Consider the following 18,743-nt stretch of genomic DNA (forward strand, 5'->3'; position numbering starts at 1 on the left):
AGGGTTGCCGGTCAGATAAATGCAGAGACTTTCCTTGGGATTCCACGTACAGTGTGCTGTTAGCCGCCCCCGATGTCTCAGTATAAAGCAAGTTGTATTATGGGGTGGAAAGTCTAACCAAATCAGGTCTCTATATTTCTTAAATGTGAACTCTTGGGGCATGTGTGGAAGATGATCTGTTTAAAAGAGAAGCCTGGAAACCAAATCTGATTTCTCTCCTGGCACCAACGATGTTCCCAGTGTTATGAGTCAGAGAGGAACCTTAAATAGGCCAGCAATTAGAAGGGAGCTTCTTGACTGCCTGTGGTGTCCTCCTACTCGCAGGTGTCTCTTTTCTGGAGGGGGAGGAAGACAAGGGAGTACCAAACAGGAATTGGAAGGTGGTGCTGTTGCCTCTGCGCCAGTGAGACAATCCTCTCTTGAAGTCTTTTGTGCTCAATTTTGGCATTGTCGCTCCTGAAAAGCTTTTTAAAATGTTCCGATAAGAACTAGGAAGATGGTTGCTAGACTGGAGATCTTCCTTTTCACACTAGGCGTCTTGAGCTGCTGCTACTACCTATGTGATGGAACGGTGGGGTTTATATTGGCTAATTCGTGGAGGTTATCCATGGCTATTGGCTGAAACCTCCATGCTCAGAGGCAGTATACCTCTGTGAATACCTAATGCTGGGGGCATAAAATAAAATAGAGGCTGTCGCCTTCACATCCGACTGCCCAGAGACTTCTAGTCATTTTAGTCTGATCCAGCAGGGCAATTCCCCGGGGCTTTTACTGTTTCTTACAAATGAACCTTTAATCAAGGAGGTAATTTATATTTTTTTTAAAAATGTAAATTTTGGAAGCTGAAGATTAGACTAGGAATAGTGATCAAATTAACAATTAAGATCTTGAAATAAAAGATCAGAGACTTTTTCTGAGACTTTAAATGGTGCTCCAGAACATCTGCTCCGATTGCAATAGAAATAAAGAGTGGCTAAGGCATTGGCTTGAATCTTGCCTCTTCCATAAAATCATGTACTGGCTTTGGGCAAGCATCTCCCTCTCAGCCTGTGGCCCCCATCTGCCTTGTGCAGCTAATTGCATCAGCTTACCTCGCAGGATTGTTGTAAGGATTGCAACACGATAATGTATAGGGAGTGCTTTGAACATTTGAAAGCATTGTACGAATGCTGCTATTAATATTTAGCACTGAGTTGGAGACTAATAGATGAAACTCTTTGGTATGATCTTGTCCAGAAAATTAGTCCATAACCGAGATTATAGATCTCAGTACAGAGACATATAGACCATTGTTGCCAGGATACTTGAGCCATTTTAGTTGAACTGGAAGTCCAGATTGCATACTGTGCTCATTGACTTACGGATCATGTTTTATGGCATTACTTTATTGATGACCCATGGGATAGCTTGGCTGTCAGATGGATTTTTTTCACCTTCGACATGGGCATGCAACTTGGTGAAGACTATCTTGGATGTGTGAGAGGGCAGTGCCTGTACAGTAAAGGGTTGTGGTTGATTTGCTTTGGCTTGGATGCTGGACAGTTTCTGTGGTTACCTTATAATTTTTAGGATACATTGAAAATGATTTCATTCAGATTTAGTAAGATTTTCTTGCAATATCAGATATCTCTTAAAGAGAAACATTAACAAACATATTGCACTAATTCCATGTACATCTGGTAGATACTGTTTATTTATTGTCGTTTATTGTCAGAACCAGAGGATTAATTGTCTGTTCTGGCTAGGTGCAGCATCCTCAAATGACATAATTAAAAAGTAGCAAGGTCAGTTATGATAGTTTTAGGAAACCTCTCAAGATTCCAAGTCGTGTTGCTGAATATGCCTGGACATTCTGATTCTCTGGATTTATTTTATACTGCAGACCAGGGCTTTTTTCAGCCGGAACTCAGTTCCGGCACCTCTCAGGTGGGTGCCATTGCCATTCTAAGAGAACGAGGGAGGTGTTCATGCTGAGTTCCGGCACCTCTTTTTCCAGAAAAATAGCACTGCTGCAGACCGTTATAGAGTTTTATATTGGTTTAAGTGAAATGGCTTCCCCCAAAGAATCATGGGGATTGTAGTGTTGTGCAGTTGCTGCAAATTCTCTGGTGGAAAGCTTTACTCCCTCCTCACAGAACTAGTTCCCAGAATTCCCTAGGGAGAGGAAATGGTGGTGTTGATATGCTCTGTGTATTTTTAAAATTCGGGGAACCATTTTTGTTAACTGTGGAGTATGGTAGGTACTTCTCAGTCAACAGGGTCTTCCAGCTATTGAGATGAAACAAGAGCCTAGACATTGTGCATAGAAATGGTTGATAAGCTTGCCCTTTAAAATAATGAGAGAGGTTCTTATGAGATGGCCATACATCTGGAAGCAATGATTTTAATTGCCCTTCTCATCTTTCGGTCTTGAATACCATTATCATTTTTGATGTCTTATAAGAATGGCTATATATTTCATGTAGAAAAGATAAAGTGAATTTCAGAAGATTAGGGTGCTTCTGTGAGTGCTTGGGTCACCTGGAATAATAAGGAACGGTGTCCTTCTGCTTGTTAACTGACATTTCTCAACAGCAGGCTTGTCAACTGGGGCATTTTAGATAAGTATATTGTGTGGGAGAACAAGGGTTCTACCCAATCAGTCCTACTCAGCGTTAGACTAATTGAAATTAATTTATCAAAGTTAATAATAATTTTATTATGTATTCCCTGCCCAACTGGCTGGGTTGCCCCAGACACTCTGGGTGGCTTCCAACACATTTAAAAACATAATAAGTTAGTCAGGTCTACCAATTTCAGCAGACCTACTGTGAGCTAGACAGACATTGGATACAAGGACTGAACTCTCCACTGAGATCCAACTGAGTTGCTTCGGGTCTCAGATGCCTGTCAGTGACCAGAATTTCATAATTCCACATTCAGAAAATGTGTGGCATTCCGGTTGATAAGGAAAATTCTGGGTTGTAACACAGTCCATTGCTTATAGACTTCATCTTGCAAATCACAAGGCCATGTGCATGCCTTGATTTATTTTGATCGATAACTGCTTGTTTAGTAGACACTAGACATGGATTGAATTAGCGAGCGTGGATGTGACACAGTGCCACCCATGCTGGAGTGTGAAATCTCCCGTCTTAATAACACATTAGTGCACTTCTAAGGAAAGTGATGGCATTTGCAGGGTTTCTATTGCCATAAAGTATAGGAGGGGGATGAGAGAGGGCAGCAAGCTCTGAAGTTGAATCCTGACCCTTAAAGCACCTTGTGCAATCTTGGGCCTTGCTTTCACAGAGGTGGTGGTAACCTGTGTCTGGGGTGTACCACTCTGGAGTGCTGGTACAAGGAGTCTTGCAAGGGCGCTCCCTACAAATGAAGTAACTAAAATGCCCTGCACATAGATAACCAGCATATCAGGGAAAAGACTGTTGTCGAAATTCTCGTTTTCTACAAGCAGGGAATTTACTTTGGTATCACTTGATAGGGGCATTCTGTCATGTGATTCCCCCACCTACAATCTGAAGTGGTACATGGGTTCCTGTGAGCTGTGTGTAGAGTTCGGCTCTGCTTCAACCAGTGAGATGTCTTGGGCAAGGACTGCTGAGAACTAATTACCAAACTAAGTACTTTAATGAGCTGAGAACTGGTGGGAGAATGTCTATATGGGCTGATTTTTCTTGTCATGAGAGAACCACCCACAGTCTTGATTCAAGCCTTGAAAAATGTCATCAGCTGGTCTGCTAAGTTCCTTAAACATCTGAGGCTTCCTGTTCAGTGACCCTCTAAAAGCTGCTGTTTATGTGTTGCTGTAACTGAGGTACATTGATGAGGGATAGAAAATGGAATTTCTTTTTAAGCAGGAACTGGGGTTCTCAAGAATTTGGTAAATAAAACACTTTCTGCATTGGAAACTGGTTTCTGGCTTTGGAGAAAACCAGCATTTACTCAGCCTATTAATGTGTATGTAAAGCAGGGATGAGGAACCTGTGGTCCCTCTCTGAAGGTGTTGAACAACAACTTCCAGCATCTCTGACCACTGGTCATGCTGATGAACATCTGGAGAGCCACAGGTTCCCGACATCAATGGTGTAAACTAAGGTATTACATTGGGATCATCTCTTTTCCTCCATCCCGTGCCATATTGCCTCATTGGCTCTAATGCATGATCATTGCATCTCGGCATTAGGAGTTGTGACAATGTCCAAAGTCACATGCATTCTTAAGCCTATGCATCTGGAATTCTGCCCTGTGTACTGTAGAGATTGCATCAGATGCACACAAAGGAAGCTGAAGTTGTAGACAGGGCTGGTGAGTGCTGTTGTGCTCGCCTGCCACACGCTCAAGCTTATTTATTTATTTTATTTATTTCTGTCCGACTCTTCCTCCCAAAGTAGCCCAAGGTGGCAAACATCCATGGTTCAAGCAATGCAATAGTTTGCATGCTTTTGCAAATATATGATAATATTGGTTAGTTATTGTTTTGACAGAGACTGTAGAAGATGCTCTTGCATGAAAGCCCTCTTGAGGATTTAGAGCAAGCCTTTGCAGGAGATGGCTAATTTTTATTTTTGTTTCCTAACTGCCTTTCTGCCCCCAAATAGACCAACCGGGTTGTTTACAAGCAATGTAAACAGTGACATCTACAACACCATTTAGTAACAGTTGGGACCCATTAAAAACTTTCAAGGCAGCAAAATGATTTTTTTTTTAAAAAAGATTGGCTGTAGCTCATCAAACCTTTCATCAAAAAACCACAGGAATGGGCCCACCTTGTGGACTTCAAGGGGAACACTGGTGGCAGGTGATATTCCATTACTTTAAAAGGCCCATTTTGAGTGGTAAACCATAGCAGGGTCTCATCCAAAGACCTTAACACCTTACAAGGGGTGGGGAGCTTGTATGGGAGTGGGTTTTTTTCTGAAACACCCTTAATCAAGACTCTCTAGTCTAGGGTTTTCATGGTCCTGAAACAACTTCACAGCTAATGAAATTCTTCTAAGATGGGCAGAATGTGGTTCCAAAAGGTACTCGTCTTTAGCTTGGACACTGACAGCTAAGTTTTTGTGTGATTTATTTATTTGTGTGTGAGAGAGACCATCTCTATTGTCTGGTATATATTCTTTAGTTTGTTCCAAGTAGTTCTATTAGGTTTTAATACTATATGATTCTTACCTGCCCTGAGACCTTGTGGTGAAGGGTGGTAAGAATTCACTCTTAAAAAAGTAAAAAATTTTTTTTTCAATCATGCACAAAAAATAACACAAGAGGAAGAAACTCAAATAAAGGGCCATCAGTTTCTTTCTTAAGTACAAGGTGAGAAAACATGAGCAAACACCTGTAAATAAGCTTTTAAGATTGCCACACTTCCACATTGGTGGCGACATAGAGTCCTGAGATAAGTATTGTAGCATTAGAAATGAAATCGGACTATACCACATAAACATGTTCTGTGGTTTCTAAACCTTTGAGGACTTTTATATTGTTGCACGCCACCCCCAAACTCTGCCTAGCAGCGACAAGATTCCAGCTGGGCTTGGAAAATTGGGTACGGCAGAGACTAATATCTTTAAGTTACAGGGTTTTATTTGCACTTATATACACCTGGATCTACTGTGGAGAGTTCAAAGCATTCACATCTCTAGTGGCCTTGCTTCCTGCAGGAGTGCAGTATTGGATTCCAGGGCAGCCAAAACACCATCTCCCCGTGTCTCTTAGTTCCAGCCTGTCATTCCCAGCTCACAGGGAGCTTTGCCCCTCTTCCTCCTTCTCACTGCTGTCTGACTCCAAGGAGCTCCCAAAGCCTACGGCAGGCATGTCCAACTCCCAAGAGACTGTATAGAAAAACCTGGTAGATCGCAATCTACTGGTTGGACATCCCTGGCCCTACAACATTCTTATTAGAAATCCTAAACCTGGCCTTTGCCTCTGTCTACTAGCAAAGAAGGGCCCCCCCCCCTGTAACCTTGGAAACCGCCCTCCTCTGTTGATTGGCTGGGAGTCTTCTGCCCTGGTGATGGTTTCCATTGATGGGCCATTTACTCTGCTTTATTCCTTAAAGCAGGCATGGCCAAACTTGGCCCACCAGCTGTTTTGGGACTACAACGCCCATCATCCCTAGCTAACAGGACCAGTGGTCAGGGATGATGGGAATTGTAGTCCTAAAACAACTGGAGGGCCAGGTTTGGCCATGCCAGCCTTAAAGGCTTGCACTCAGCTGGTCCTGCCCTGCCCTGCTAGCCTGGTTTGTTTGCATACGCTAAGCGTAGGAATTTCCGTGTTTGGCCCGGTGTAATCAAACCTTGTTTAATTCTGACTTTTACTAAAGCCAAGAATTATGGGGAGGATCTGGCACAAACCCACAACACATTTAGGGGGCTCTAGCCTTCCCCCCTGCAAAGTTCATAACAATATTATGCATTATCTTTTCCGCGATGGCCAGGTTCCGTATGTTTTCATGCCATAAAGATATTAGCTGGCCCTGTGACGTCCTCCACACTTGTGCTATAAGCATCCTAGCTGCTGCTATTCATTTAAAATAATTTAAAAATAAATAAATAGAATAAAAAAATGAAAGAACACCAGTTAGGGAGCGTACTGGGTGACTGGAAGTTTCTGGATTGTCTCCACAAGTAGCTCCACACGGAGCAAACCACAATAGTCTTAAACCTACAGGATGCCAGGTGTGTAGCCTTCCTCAAATATACTGCAGTAGAAAAAAATCTAATTAGTTCTGAATTGTAGGGGAAAAAACAAATTTGCTATACTTTTATTAAATGGAAGACATTTTAAAAACTCTAGGCAGCCTGTGGAAAAAAATACTTCCTCAGCAGGCTTAGGCACTTAAATTATATTGTACTGAAGAGTTATTAAATGTGAAAAGGGTTCTAGGGAAAACTGAGATGGGCTGTTACTTAAGCTAGTACTACCAAAATTGGTGGTCTCAGAGGGTTAAATTAGTTAATTCTCCCCTTCTAATTAGTTAACAGATAAATGACCTCCTTCCCTACTGGCCTTCTTGGGCTTTATGATCTGCAGAGGGGGCTTTTTGGTAGTTCCATCAACAGAGTATATAGAGTTCTGAGGAAGAGAAAAAATTCTGTAGGAAGAGAAAGAAACCAGGGATCAGTCCCCAATTTAAGCAGTTCATATCAATAGCCTATAGGGTGGTAAAGTTCACAAACGTTTCCCCATTAGCAACTGGAAGTGGTATTGCATGACCGAGAGCAACTGTAACTTGGTGGGTAGAGCTGTGCATACATAAGAACATAAGGAGAGCCTGCTGAATCAGGCCAGTGGTCCACCTAGTCTAACATCCTGGTCTCACAGCGCCTGTGGCAACACTTGCCTCTGGGACTCGAGCACAAGAGTACTCTCCCCTCCTTTGGTTTCCAGCAACTGATATTAAGAAGCATTGCTGCCTCTCTCTATGGAGGCAGAGCATAGCCATTGTGGCTAGTAGCCATCAGTAGCCCTCTCCTCCATGAATTTGTCTAATCTTCTTTTAAAGCCAAGAGGATTTGGAAGTTCAGAAGTTTCCAGACTCAATACCCGGTCTCTCCAGGTAGGGTTGGGAAAAGTCTCCTGCAGTCACCTGCTGGAAGTCTGATAGGATATAGTCGAGAAACAGTCCTACTGCTGCATCTGTTTGTATGAACTAGGGCAATACTTTGAAACCTTTATAAATGAAGATGTCTGAAGAGAAGCAGCAACAGTCATGCAGTTTCCTGATCCTATGTGACTTGGATAGCTTTTATTTTTCATGCCACACCTCAGTGGTGCTACTGCCCATTAATCTGAGTTCTTGTTTTCAGTGAACAGAGCTGTCAAAACTGTTTAGTGATGATGTACATGAGAGTCAGTGGTGGGGTAGTGGTTAGAGTGTCAGACTATGACCTTGGAGACCAGGTTTCAAGTCCCCGCTCAGCCATGAAGTTCACTGGGTGTGACATTGGGCCACTTGCTGTCTCTCAGCCTAACCTACTTCACAGGGTTGTTGTGAGAGTAAAATGGAGAGGGGAGAACCATATATACCACCTTGAGCTCCTGGGGCGTGGGAGTAGTTATATAAATGTAAGAAATAAGAAATGGGTAGGTGTTTGGGGGAAGGGCATAGCTCAGTGGTAGTGTGTCTGGTTTGCATAAAGGTCCAAGGTTCAACCCCCCAGCATCTTCAGATAGGTTTGGGAATGTCCCCTACCTGAAATCCGGGAGAGTTGGTGCCAGCCAGTGTAGATTGCATTGAGCAAAATGGACCAATGGTCTGACTTAATGTATGGCAGCTTCCCATGTGTTGCATGAAGCTGGATTCAGCATATTGAAGTAAGTGCTTGTTTGGGAACAAAGTTATGGCCCAAGTTCATTTCATGCTTTAATATGACCTGTTGTGTGCCTTTTCTTAGTTTGGGTTATGTTAGAAGACTTTTGTCTCTTGATTGGTTTTTTAAATTCTTCTTTATCTGGAACAGGCTCTCCTAATTATGTAGTGCAGGGTAATCACTGGAATACGTATTACTAAATGCTCTCGTAGTTGGGCATATTGTAGTTCCTTAGTAACTGGCTTCAGATTAGAAAGTCTGTTGATGATGGGTATGTACTTCTAAAAATGGGATGAAATGCTTTTTCATTCATTCATTAATTCAGTCAGTCAGTTGTACCTTCCAAAATAAAATGTTTCCAAGGTGTCCTACAACACAGGCAATACAAAGAATTTAAGGGGCCATCCTAAACAGACACTAAGGATTAAGCATAGAAAGGATTTCTGAGCAGAGAGTTTTTTGCAGCACGGCTAAAGTCAGTAAGAGGTGTGTAGCAGATGTCCATAGGGCTGTAGCACCAGCTTTGAAAAGGCCCTGTCCTTGGTACCCACCAGTTTGATTTAAGAAATGGTGGGCCAGGGAGAAGAGTTAGTGAATCTAAGCTCAGTTAGTTAGAGCATGGTACTGATAACACCAAGGTTGCAGGTTTGATTCCTGTATGGGACAGCTTCATTGCATTGCAGGGGGTTGAACTATATGATCCTCAGGGTCCCTTCCAACTCTGATTCTATAAAATCTATAATCTTGAAGTCAGTTTCCTAGGGCTGCTATGGGTGCAAGTGGCATTTGTGGTGGTGAAACTCTACACTGCCTGCCTGAGATGAGTCAAAGTACAATCGAGTACGATAGGGAGAAGGAATGCTGGCTCCTTAGATCCTTGACAGGAAGAACATTTTGAAGGCTAGATAAGGAAGGTGGAAGCAGGAGCTTAGGAAAGCAGGAGCAGGAAGTCTTGAGAAACCAGCAAACAGGTGCAGAAGGAATTATCCAGAGAAATAAGAAGAAATAAATTTGGTAATATGGGTAGAGAGAAAAGATAAATATGACTAGGTTACAGAGGCTATGTTGGCTATGTTCTCCCTCAACTGTTGAAGGCAGCATGCCTCTGTACTCATACTGGTGGGAATCACAAGAGGGAAGAGGGGTTTGTGTCCTGCTTATGGACTTCCCATGGGCATCTGATTGGCCACTGTAAGAACAAGATGCTGGACTAGGTGGGTCTTTGGCCCAATCCAGTAGGGCCGCTCTTACATACTTGTGCATAAGCAGGATAACAGTAACACAATGATATCACCAAAGCAGCAACTAAGATGAAACAAGCATAAAAATCTCAAGTTGCCTACCACCCAAAAGTTAAGCTGGGGTGTGGTTTGGCAGGCCTTCATGGAGAAAACATTCTATTTCACCAAATTACAGATAGCAATTGGTTCTGTTAACCAACCAAAGTGCTTTCACCGTTGGTTCTGTCCATTCCTCTGAGAGAGCAAAGCAAGGTCTTGTTTGTAATGCCATAGGTAAAGTTTGAAGGCTTGGTGTGGCAGGTGTCTCCCCCCCCCCCATTCATAGTTGTGTGGAAAGGAGACTGGGACTTGTGTCCCTGTTACGTAGAGCCATGGGGAGGGTCAGAAAATGTCAGTATGACTTGCTGTCGGTCAAGCCCAACTGGAGTCTGGAGAAAGGCAGGGACTCTCCCTAATCTTGCAGTAAGCCTCGTAGAAACTCCAAAGTCAGGGAAACCTTGAGGTTGGGGGAGCTGCCACACTTTTGGGGTGCTGTTATCTGACAAAAAGAAGGTAGTGACCAATGGCACCTTGGCAAGTGTATGTGTATGGACAGGTGACCTGCTTTTTCTTTGCATTTGTGCTTCTGCAAATTCCTCTAGTAGTAAGCATTTGCTGTTCAAACTACCCCAAGGTATTTATTTCCATGGCTGGCTTCCCTCTTCGCTCCAGGGATCTACAACCAGTTTATTAATTGCCTAGTTAAATAGACTGTGCTGCTGTGAATAGCTTTTGTGTGTGCATGTTGTGGTTTCCTTTTTCTTTTATTATGGTAAGCATTCAAGGATGGGCGGGGGAGTATAAACCTGTTTTATCAATCTAGTTCTTAATATACAAAGTGTCTAACAACAAATAGCTCCAGTTCCGGAAAGAATATTTCAGTGTTTGCCCTGTACAGTGCTGGCATGTAGAGGAGGTTTTGATTTTTTTTAGACAACAACATTGTATAGGGGTTGGGATAGCTAGTATTATTTTGAGCCAGAGGATCACATTCTTACATGGGCAACCTTCTGGGAGCTGCATGCTAGGTTGTAAGGGGCAAGAGGGTCGTACTCTGCCTTTTGTCTGTGGTAGTTGTGGAGAAATGAACTACAACTCCCATCAGCCCCAACAAGCATGGCCAGTGGCCAGGGATAATGGGAGTTGTAGTTCAGTAGCATCTGGAGGGCCAGAGGTTCTCCACGCCTGGTCTATCACACTGAGATGGTGATGTCTGAACCAGGCCAGTCTTTCTCAAGCCATCAAGCACATCTCTGGATGTTTCTTTTCCCCCATGAAGAGTTTTAACACTTTGCTCTTCTAATGCTAACAAACACTGTGCAAGCTACTAGTAATGCCTCTAGGTTAGACCTCAATAATGTACTCTAAGTGGAGGTTGTGCTTAATGGTTGAAAACCCCATGGGGTCTTTCTATCTTAGCAACACCTTTTTCATGTCTTTCCCATTACTTCCTTTGACTGGCTTCTAAATTGCAGCCATAAAGATTGCCATGTATTGTGATGGCCATTGTGAAAATAATAATATACCCACATTTCCCAGAAAAAAAGTCTTTATGTGATGCTTAACAGCAACATAAAGTGGCTCAGCTCTTGTAACTAGGGCATTCTCATATTCATCTTGCAACCTATCCCAACAATGTTCTGGTGGGTTTTTGCATCCTCTGGGGTGGGGTGAGGAAGGACCTGTGGGTCCTCCAGGGGTTTTGGACTCCAACTCCCATCAGGCCCAGCCAGCATGGCCAATGGCCAAGGATTATGGGAGTTTGGAATGTCTGGGAGGAAACAGCTCCCGGCTCCCAGCTCATATCCATAAGTAATCTTCCATAAATAATGTCTCTTATAGTCCGTCCACAACAAAAAGTATGTGGTGGCCAGGTTACTAAGTAATTTACCTGACTGTAAAGGTATTATCAAAATGTGCTGCTATGTTTTTGCTTTTGCTGTATTATCTGCTATTCAGAGTTGCATTCAATGATAATCATATAGAGAGTAGAGCCATTGAAAATAGTCTGACTAACTCGGATCCATTAATTTCAAGGGGCCTGCTCTGAGTTGAAGTTAGATAACACCAGTTTTGGGGGGTTTGTGTGTGTGTGTGTGTGTGTGTGTGTGTGTGTGATGATCTTTTTATAAACCATTTAGACTGCTCTGGTGTGGTGGTACATAAATATGTGCAAATTATTATTATTATTATTTGGGGTTCTTTTTTTCCTTTAAAGGTCTGCTTTGGGTTTGGATTCTCCAGCCAAGATTAACTCCATGGAAAAGAAAATCCTTCTTAAGAGTAAAGAGCTGCAAGACACCCAGGATAAGTGCCACAAGGTATTTATTTACATGGCCAGCCTCCCACCTTGCTCCAGGGATCTTCAACCTGTGTATGCGAAAGGACCTACCAGATGCTGCTGATGGGTCCACAGCTTCGGTGGATCAGTTTCCTCCTCACCAGTTAGATGAGGGAGATGAGTTTAGGTCATGTCTGTTTCTAGATCCGTTAATTTCATAACAAAAGGAGGCTCTGGATTTTCTCTAGACCTTTGCTTGGCCTGGCGGTGACGGCAGTGGTTTCCAGCAGGTGGCATTTCTTCTTCCATCAAATGCTCAGCAGCTTCGGTTCTGTTCTGAATGCTACGAAGTCTCTCTTCTTCTGCTTCTTCTTTTCCTCTTTTCGTCCTTCGGTTTCTGCTTATGTAACTGTTGCCGCTTCACTGATTTGACAGTGAGAACTGTTGCTGAAAGAAAACTCACTGGGATATACATTTTAAACCCCTCTCTTTGTTTTGAGAGACTTTAAAGAGTGTGCAGTTCCTTCTCTTTCTGTTCCGTGCTGGACTTGACATTTGATCCCTCAGAAGGACATGGGGGGGAGCCCTCCTCTGGTCCAACATGGATTTGGGATAAAGCTAAAGTGACCCATCTCTGGAGAAAAAAAAAATAATCAGGTGAAAAAATGATTGTGGCTTCTTTGCTAACTGGGGTTCGAAGAATGACTGAATGTGAACAAGCGGCTTGAATGAATGGGGTGACTTAGACTTCCTGCCTTTCCTTGAGAAGGAACTGTGAATCCCCAGGAGCAGAAACATGGTATTTGAATTTAAACAGAATTCTAGCCTAGTCTCTCTTCCAGAGACAGATTTTCCTCCCGAGTTGTGCATCGACCCTTTGTCTGCTCGTAGACCCTTGGAAAATGCTTTTAAACCTTTTAATGTTTGTTGCAGATGGAGCAGGAAATGACGCGCTTGCACCGCAGAGTATCGGAGGTGGAGGCTGTACTTAGCCAAAAGGAGGTGGAACTGAAAGCCTCCGAGACCCAGCGATCCCTCCTTGAGCAGGACCTGGCTACCTACATCACAGAATGCAGTGTGAGCCTCTACCTGTTCCCCCTGAAGTCACTGACTTCCGTTGGTCTAAAACCTTTCTGTTATGGATGTCTCCGTAAGGCATATGGCAGAGGGAGCTTAAGAAGGACAGCTGTCTTAATTAAATAGGGGTGGTTAATTGGCAAAGCACTGTAAGCCTGTTACATGGTTTTAATTCATTAATGACCTGATAAGTTGACAGCGTGGCAGAGAAGGCAAAGGAAATTTAGCCTGAGTCTTCCATGCAGAAGATAGCAGCGGATATGGTGCTTGTTGGAGTTTACATACTTTGGACTAGTTCCTTAACCATATCTGAAGCAAGGTAGTCATGATTCAGAAGCATTTATTTGACACTGGTAGGGACGTCTGTGCAAAGAATCTTCTTACATTGATCCTTTTCTTTCTGTAGTATTAGCATATCTGAAACTGCCAATACTTTGACTTTCCAAGGAATTCTTGGTCTAACTGGAGGTGTCAAGAGATTGGACCTTGTGTTCATAAATAGGCCACAGCTCAATAGCAGATCCTTTCTCCATTCTGTACTTTAACAGGGATAGTTGCCGGTGTCCTCCTTGCTCATGTAGCTCTTTAAATTGTACTCCAAAATGGTGTTTTTTTAAAAAACAGCATACCATATTTCATTCAAGTGGACGTGTTCTTTTGTTGCTGTCGAGGCAGGAGACTGGAGCTGAACAGAAGCTAAGATGCAAGCTTTGGGTTTTGCTGTCCTGTTGGTGTGTTTTTTTATCCATAACTGATAACATTTTCCTTGGTACAGCTGCATGCAAAGTGGCTGTGTATTAAACGTTGCGCTTTTGCAGAGCTTAAAGCGAAGTCTGGAGCAGGCTCGGATGGAAGTGTCTCAGGAGGATGACAAGGCACTGCAGCTCCTTCACGATATCAGGGAACAGAGCCGGAAGCTTCAGGAAATCAAAGAACAGGTGTGTGTAGCTACTTCTCAGAGGAATGTAGTGGCTGATGATAGCTTTGGCTTTGGCTTGTGCTAGCCAGTCCTCACACTAGGAATAGATCCAGGGTGTTGGTGGAGTTTAAAAACCTTTTTCTCTTTGATGTGTGGCTTTCCATATATACACATTTTTTTTAAATGAAAGGGACACAACCTTTGTGTTTGGCAAAAATATGTTTCACTCTGTGTGGTTGTTTGTGCTTCCTCCCTCTGTGTTTTTCCTTACACAACTGCCTGTTTGCCATTTTCCCCTTTGTTCTTTCTGAAGTGTGTGACACCCCACTTCCTCCCACAGGAGTATCAGGCTCAGGTAGAAGAGATGAGGCTAATGATGAATCAGTTAGAAGAAGACCTCATTTCAGCTCGCAGGCGGAGTGATCTTTATGAATCGGAATTGAGAGAGTCCCGATTGGCTGCTGAAGAGTTCAAACGTAAAGCCACAGAATGTCACAACAGGCTCCAGAAGGTAGCTAAGGTCAGGGAACTATAATTCTGTTTTGGGGGTTAATTTTGGCAGTCTTGCTCCTCACACCAATGTATTGAGAATAGATTCGACTTCATAAGGTTTCGTTTGCATGCCATGATTGCTCTGCTCTGCTTCCAAAGGTGGACGCAGCAATGCTTCCAAATACAGTGGTACCTCGAGTTACAAACGCTTCAGCTTACAAACTCCGCTAACCTGGAAGAGTTACCTTGAGTTGAGAACTTTGCCCCAGGATGAGAACGGAAATCGTGTTCCGGCGGCGTGGCGGCAGCAAGAGGCCCCATTAACGAAAGCACGCCTCTAGTTGAGAACAGTTTCAGGTTAAGAACGGACCTCCAGAACAAATTAAGTTCGTAACTAGAGGTACCAGTTGCTGGAAACTGCAGAATAGCAGAATGGTCTTGTGCTTGAATCCTGCTTGTGGGCTTCCCACAGGCATTTGGTTGGCCACTGTGAGAACAGGATGCTGGACTAGATGGGCTATTGGCCTGATCCAGCAGCCTCTTCATATGGTTGCAAATAAAAAAGCATGGCTTTGGTAGAAATTCAGACTTGTTATTTTGTTAATGAGTAGAAAAATAGCATGATATGGGGCAGCAATGGTTAAAAAAAAATACCCAAGAAATCTGATAGTCATGAATAATCTACATTTTTTCTCTGTTACCAAACAGTTTTTCTTGCTTGCCTATCAAGGGTTCATGGGGGGAAAGTTTTGTGCAAATTAATTGAAACAGATGCATCTATTCCAGAATTCCTGTTCTCCAAAAGGAAAGAGTCCATTCTCACCACTCTTTATCAATTTACCCCCTTCCTCTTAGCATAACTTAATAATGAATCTACAGACATGATTCATTGGCAGTTTGGAACCGCAGCACTTTTATTTTGACCCCATTTATTCATTTTAAATACCGGTAATATTTTTTTTTAAAAAAAACATGACCCATTTAGAGCTGCACTTTTTAATGTTCATTTGAAGAAAGAATAGATTGAGATAGCTTTGAAACTGAGGAACTGCTGCTCATACTGCGGTGTCTGATCTGAGTCCTGTGGCTGGGTGGTTCATCTTTCTTTCATCTTTGCTTTTAAAGGTTAAAGATCAAGGGAAAACGGAAGTAGGAGAGCTGTATTCCAAACTGGAGAAGGTATGTTCCTCTGGGCGTTTTGTACTGATAGAACCCCAGAATGAATTCAATGGGCTTTTAATTTAGTGATTTTGTGGTTTGATTTTGAAGTAGGCCTGATCAATAGGTGGTGTCCAACCGTCCCCGGCACTTGGGAGATGTATATACTTAAGAAAATGTATACAGTGGTACCTTGGGTTACATACACTTCAGCTTACAGATGCTTCAGGTTACAGACTCCGCTAACCCAGAAATAATACCTCGGGTTAAGAACTTTGCTTCAGGATGAGAACAGAAATCATGCTCCGGTGGTGCAGAAGCAGCAGGAGGCCCCATTAGCTAAAGTGGTGCTTCAGGTTAAGAACAGTTTCAGGTTAAGAACGGACCTCCGGAACGAATTAAGTACTTAACCCGAGGTACCACTGTATTCTAATGCATGGGGATTTTGTGGTAAGCAGTGTGGGTGATGAAACATCTTAACCCTCCACGCTGTGTTGATGCCTTGTAGTGATGTCTTCATGAAAACTTGAGCTGCTTAAGAGCACTTGCCCGTCTTGTACTCTTTGTGGCATTTCAACGTTTGTGAGTTGAAATGAACTTGCAGCAGCTGGCTTAGGGCCAGGCACAAGCTGTGTGGGCAAGTCAGGGCAGAAGACTGGAAAGTTCAAGACAAAAAAAATGTCCAAGTTAGGGATACTTAGTGGGTAGGAGAACCCAGAGGCAGAGTAGGTGGATGAGAGAAGCAAGCTATACTTGACAATTTACTGAGAAATGGAGAGCTATCCATCTAAACAGCTCTTCTAATACAATGAGTTTTAGGTGACTTCTGTGCCCTTTCTTCCCTTTGCCTACCCCATAAATCTGCTCTGGGGGGTTGGGAGAGCTCATGGAACAAGTTTAGGGGCACACAAGGAGAAAAGGGGGCAGGGTCGTTCCATTGCACAGCTGAAACTCATGATGCTAGTGGAGCTGTTTAGATGGGTATCACCCAGGAACCTTAAGGAAGGGTAGGCATATGAAACAGAGATCTGGAGTTGAGAAAATGAGGTGCTATAGTGAAACCCCTGTATGCCAGTGTGTTAGCAGGAAGGGATGGAGGCAAGAGTGCTGCTTCTGAATTGATAGGGAAGCTGGCTGAAAGCTGGGGTGGTAAAGGGTGCGGCAGTAGACTGAAACCCTGAGGCCAGAGAAAACGGGCAGGGAGATGAAGAAAGGAGCGTCCAAGGAGAAAGCTGAACTGTGAATTGAATGCCAGAAATAAGGGGCCGGTAGTACTGGAGTCCTAGGGACGCGGGTGGCGCTGTGGTCTAAACCACAGAGCCTAGGGCCTGCCGATCAGAAGGTCGGAGGTTCGAATCCCCACGACAGCTCCCGTTGAGCTCCCGTTGCTCAGTCCCTGTTCCTGCCAACCTAGCAGTTCGAAAGCACGTCAAAGTGCAAGTAGATAAATAGGTACCGCTCTGGCGGGAAGGTAAATGGCGTTTCGGTGTGCTGCTCTGGTTCGCCAGAAGCAGCTTAGTCATGCTGGCCACATGACCCGGAAGCTGTCTGTGGACAAACGCCGGCTCCCTCGGCCTATAGAGTGAGATGAGCGCCACAACCCCAGAGTCGTCCGCGACTGGACCTAATGGTCAGGGTTACCTTTACCTTTAGTACTGGAGTACTGTGGTCTGCAGTGCCAAGGAGACATAGGTTTGTGCCAAAGGCGCTCCCCAGCCAAAGGAGTGGACACAGCAGATAGTTAACTCCTTATTATCAAAGCTGACACATACTCATTTCTATGGATCTGAATGCCCACGCATAGGACTAGTGTCTAGGCCGCTATTCCCAGGTCATCACTCAATGGAGCAGTTGCAGCGACAGGGGGGCACTCTCCCTCTACCAGTTTATATACCTCCCCCCGATGGACTGTGCACATGTAGCCAAAGTCTATCTCTATGTGGAAGCTTCCTCTGCTCACCCCTCTTCAATCCTCTCCTGGTTCTAGGAAACAATGGGTAGAGAATCTCCTGGATCTTCGCTTGCCTGACTTGCCTCTTCCTCCTTTTCTTCTGAGCCATCCTGTGCTCCACCCTCCAGCTCTGAAGCCTTCCCAGCCTCTGACTCTTCCCTCCTGGCAGCAACAGTTCCCCACAACTCACTGCCCCCTCTCCTGAGTCAGATTTCAACCCCGCTTCCCCCAGTGCACACTCATCAGTGTCTTGCCAATCCCTGGCATCTTGCTAGGCGCAGAGCTGGCATCTGGGTAGGCATCATTGAGCCTCTGGCTCTACTGCTATTCCTTTTCACATTTGCCTCCTATTCTCTTCCCCTGGTCAAGAAGGGAGAGCAAAGTAGATCAGGCAATGGGAGTGAGAAAGAGCAGCAGCCATCTCTGCCAGCTCACTTGGCTGTCATTTCCTTTCCTTGGTTGAAGTGAGGATTGGGCCCAGGGGCAGCAGGAGAACAAGTGGGCAGTGTGGTTGATAGATAAGGAACCAGCCAAACCCTATTTTCCTTAGACCTCTGCTCCTTCTAGGTGTTTCTTTCCATACATGACTTATTGCCAGAAAAGCAATGAATGCTCTATATTCCCACATGGCTTTTCACCAACCCTCAGTCCTTTCCACCTTGCAAAGAGAAACTTTGTACCATTCCCAGAAATATTTTGCTAGCCAACCAGAATCAAACTGGGTCCCTTTTCATTCTCCATATTTCATTGGTCAACTGGGGTAGCTGACACGGTACTCTGCAGATATTGCTGAACGTCTGCCCCCATCATCCCTGACCATTGGCTATGTCGGCTGGGATTGATAGGAGCTGTAATTCAACAGCACCCAGGAGGAGGATGCCTTAGTCAAGAGGACCTGCTTTAAGAAGCGTCATGTGAGAGTGCGGGGGGACTGCAGTCATTGGATTGAAGTGATTCAATGTAGCATTACACTACCTAGTATTTCCACGCCTCTCTCTTCCTTGTAGGTGAATGCGGAACAGCAGGTCAAAATCCAAGAGCTACAGGAGAAGCTGACAAAGGTAAGGTTTGGATAGGTGCGTGTTAAGAGAATTGATTGCTTTTGCGTGTGAGTTAAAAGTTGTGAGTCTTTTCTTGTGCAGTTTATACATCTCCTCCTTCGACTTACCAGCAAGCCGTAATGCAGAGGAGGGGAGGAGTGGTGTCTCGTGTTCAAAAACAGAATTAGTCATTGTGCTTTGGGTAGGAAAGGGAGAAGAAGGGTGGGGGATTG

General features: G+C 44.0%; 1 protein-coding gene across 12 annotated transcripts in view; it reads left to right on the forward strand.

Moving 5' to 3' along the window:
- CIT (citron rho-interacting serine/threonine kinase) overlaps positions 1–18,743 on the forward strand; it is a 116,079-nt gene that overhangs the window by 24,753 nt on the left and 72,583 nt on the right. For 10 of the 12 annotated variants that reach the window (XM_083478418.1, XM_083478420.1, XM_083478421.1 and 7 more), the window contains 6 exons: positions 11,811–11,913; positions 12,807–12,950; positions 13,769–13,888; positions 14,210–14,389; positions 15,487–15,540; positions 18,478–18,531. In XM_083478418.1, coding sequence (XP_083334544.1) covers positions 11,811–11,913; positions 12,807–12,950; positions 13,769–13,888; positions 14,210–14,389; positions 15,487–15,540; positions 18,478–18,531 — 655 coding nt within the window. The remainder of the gene's footprint in view (positions 1–11,810; positions 11,914–12,806; positions 12,951–13,768; positions 13,889–14,209; positions 14,390–15,486; positions 15,541–18,477; positions 18,532–18,743) is intronic. The other 2 variants (XM_083478419.1, XM_083478416.1) reach the window with 1 other exon arrangement.

This window comes from Podarcis liolepis, assembly GCF_965112155.1.
Source record: "Podarcis liolepis genome assembly, chromosome: 15".
Taxonomy (NCBI): Eukaryota; Metazoa; Chordata; class Lepidosauria; order Squamata; family Lacertidae; genus Podarcis; species Podarcis liolepis.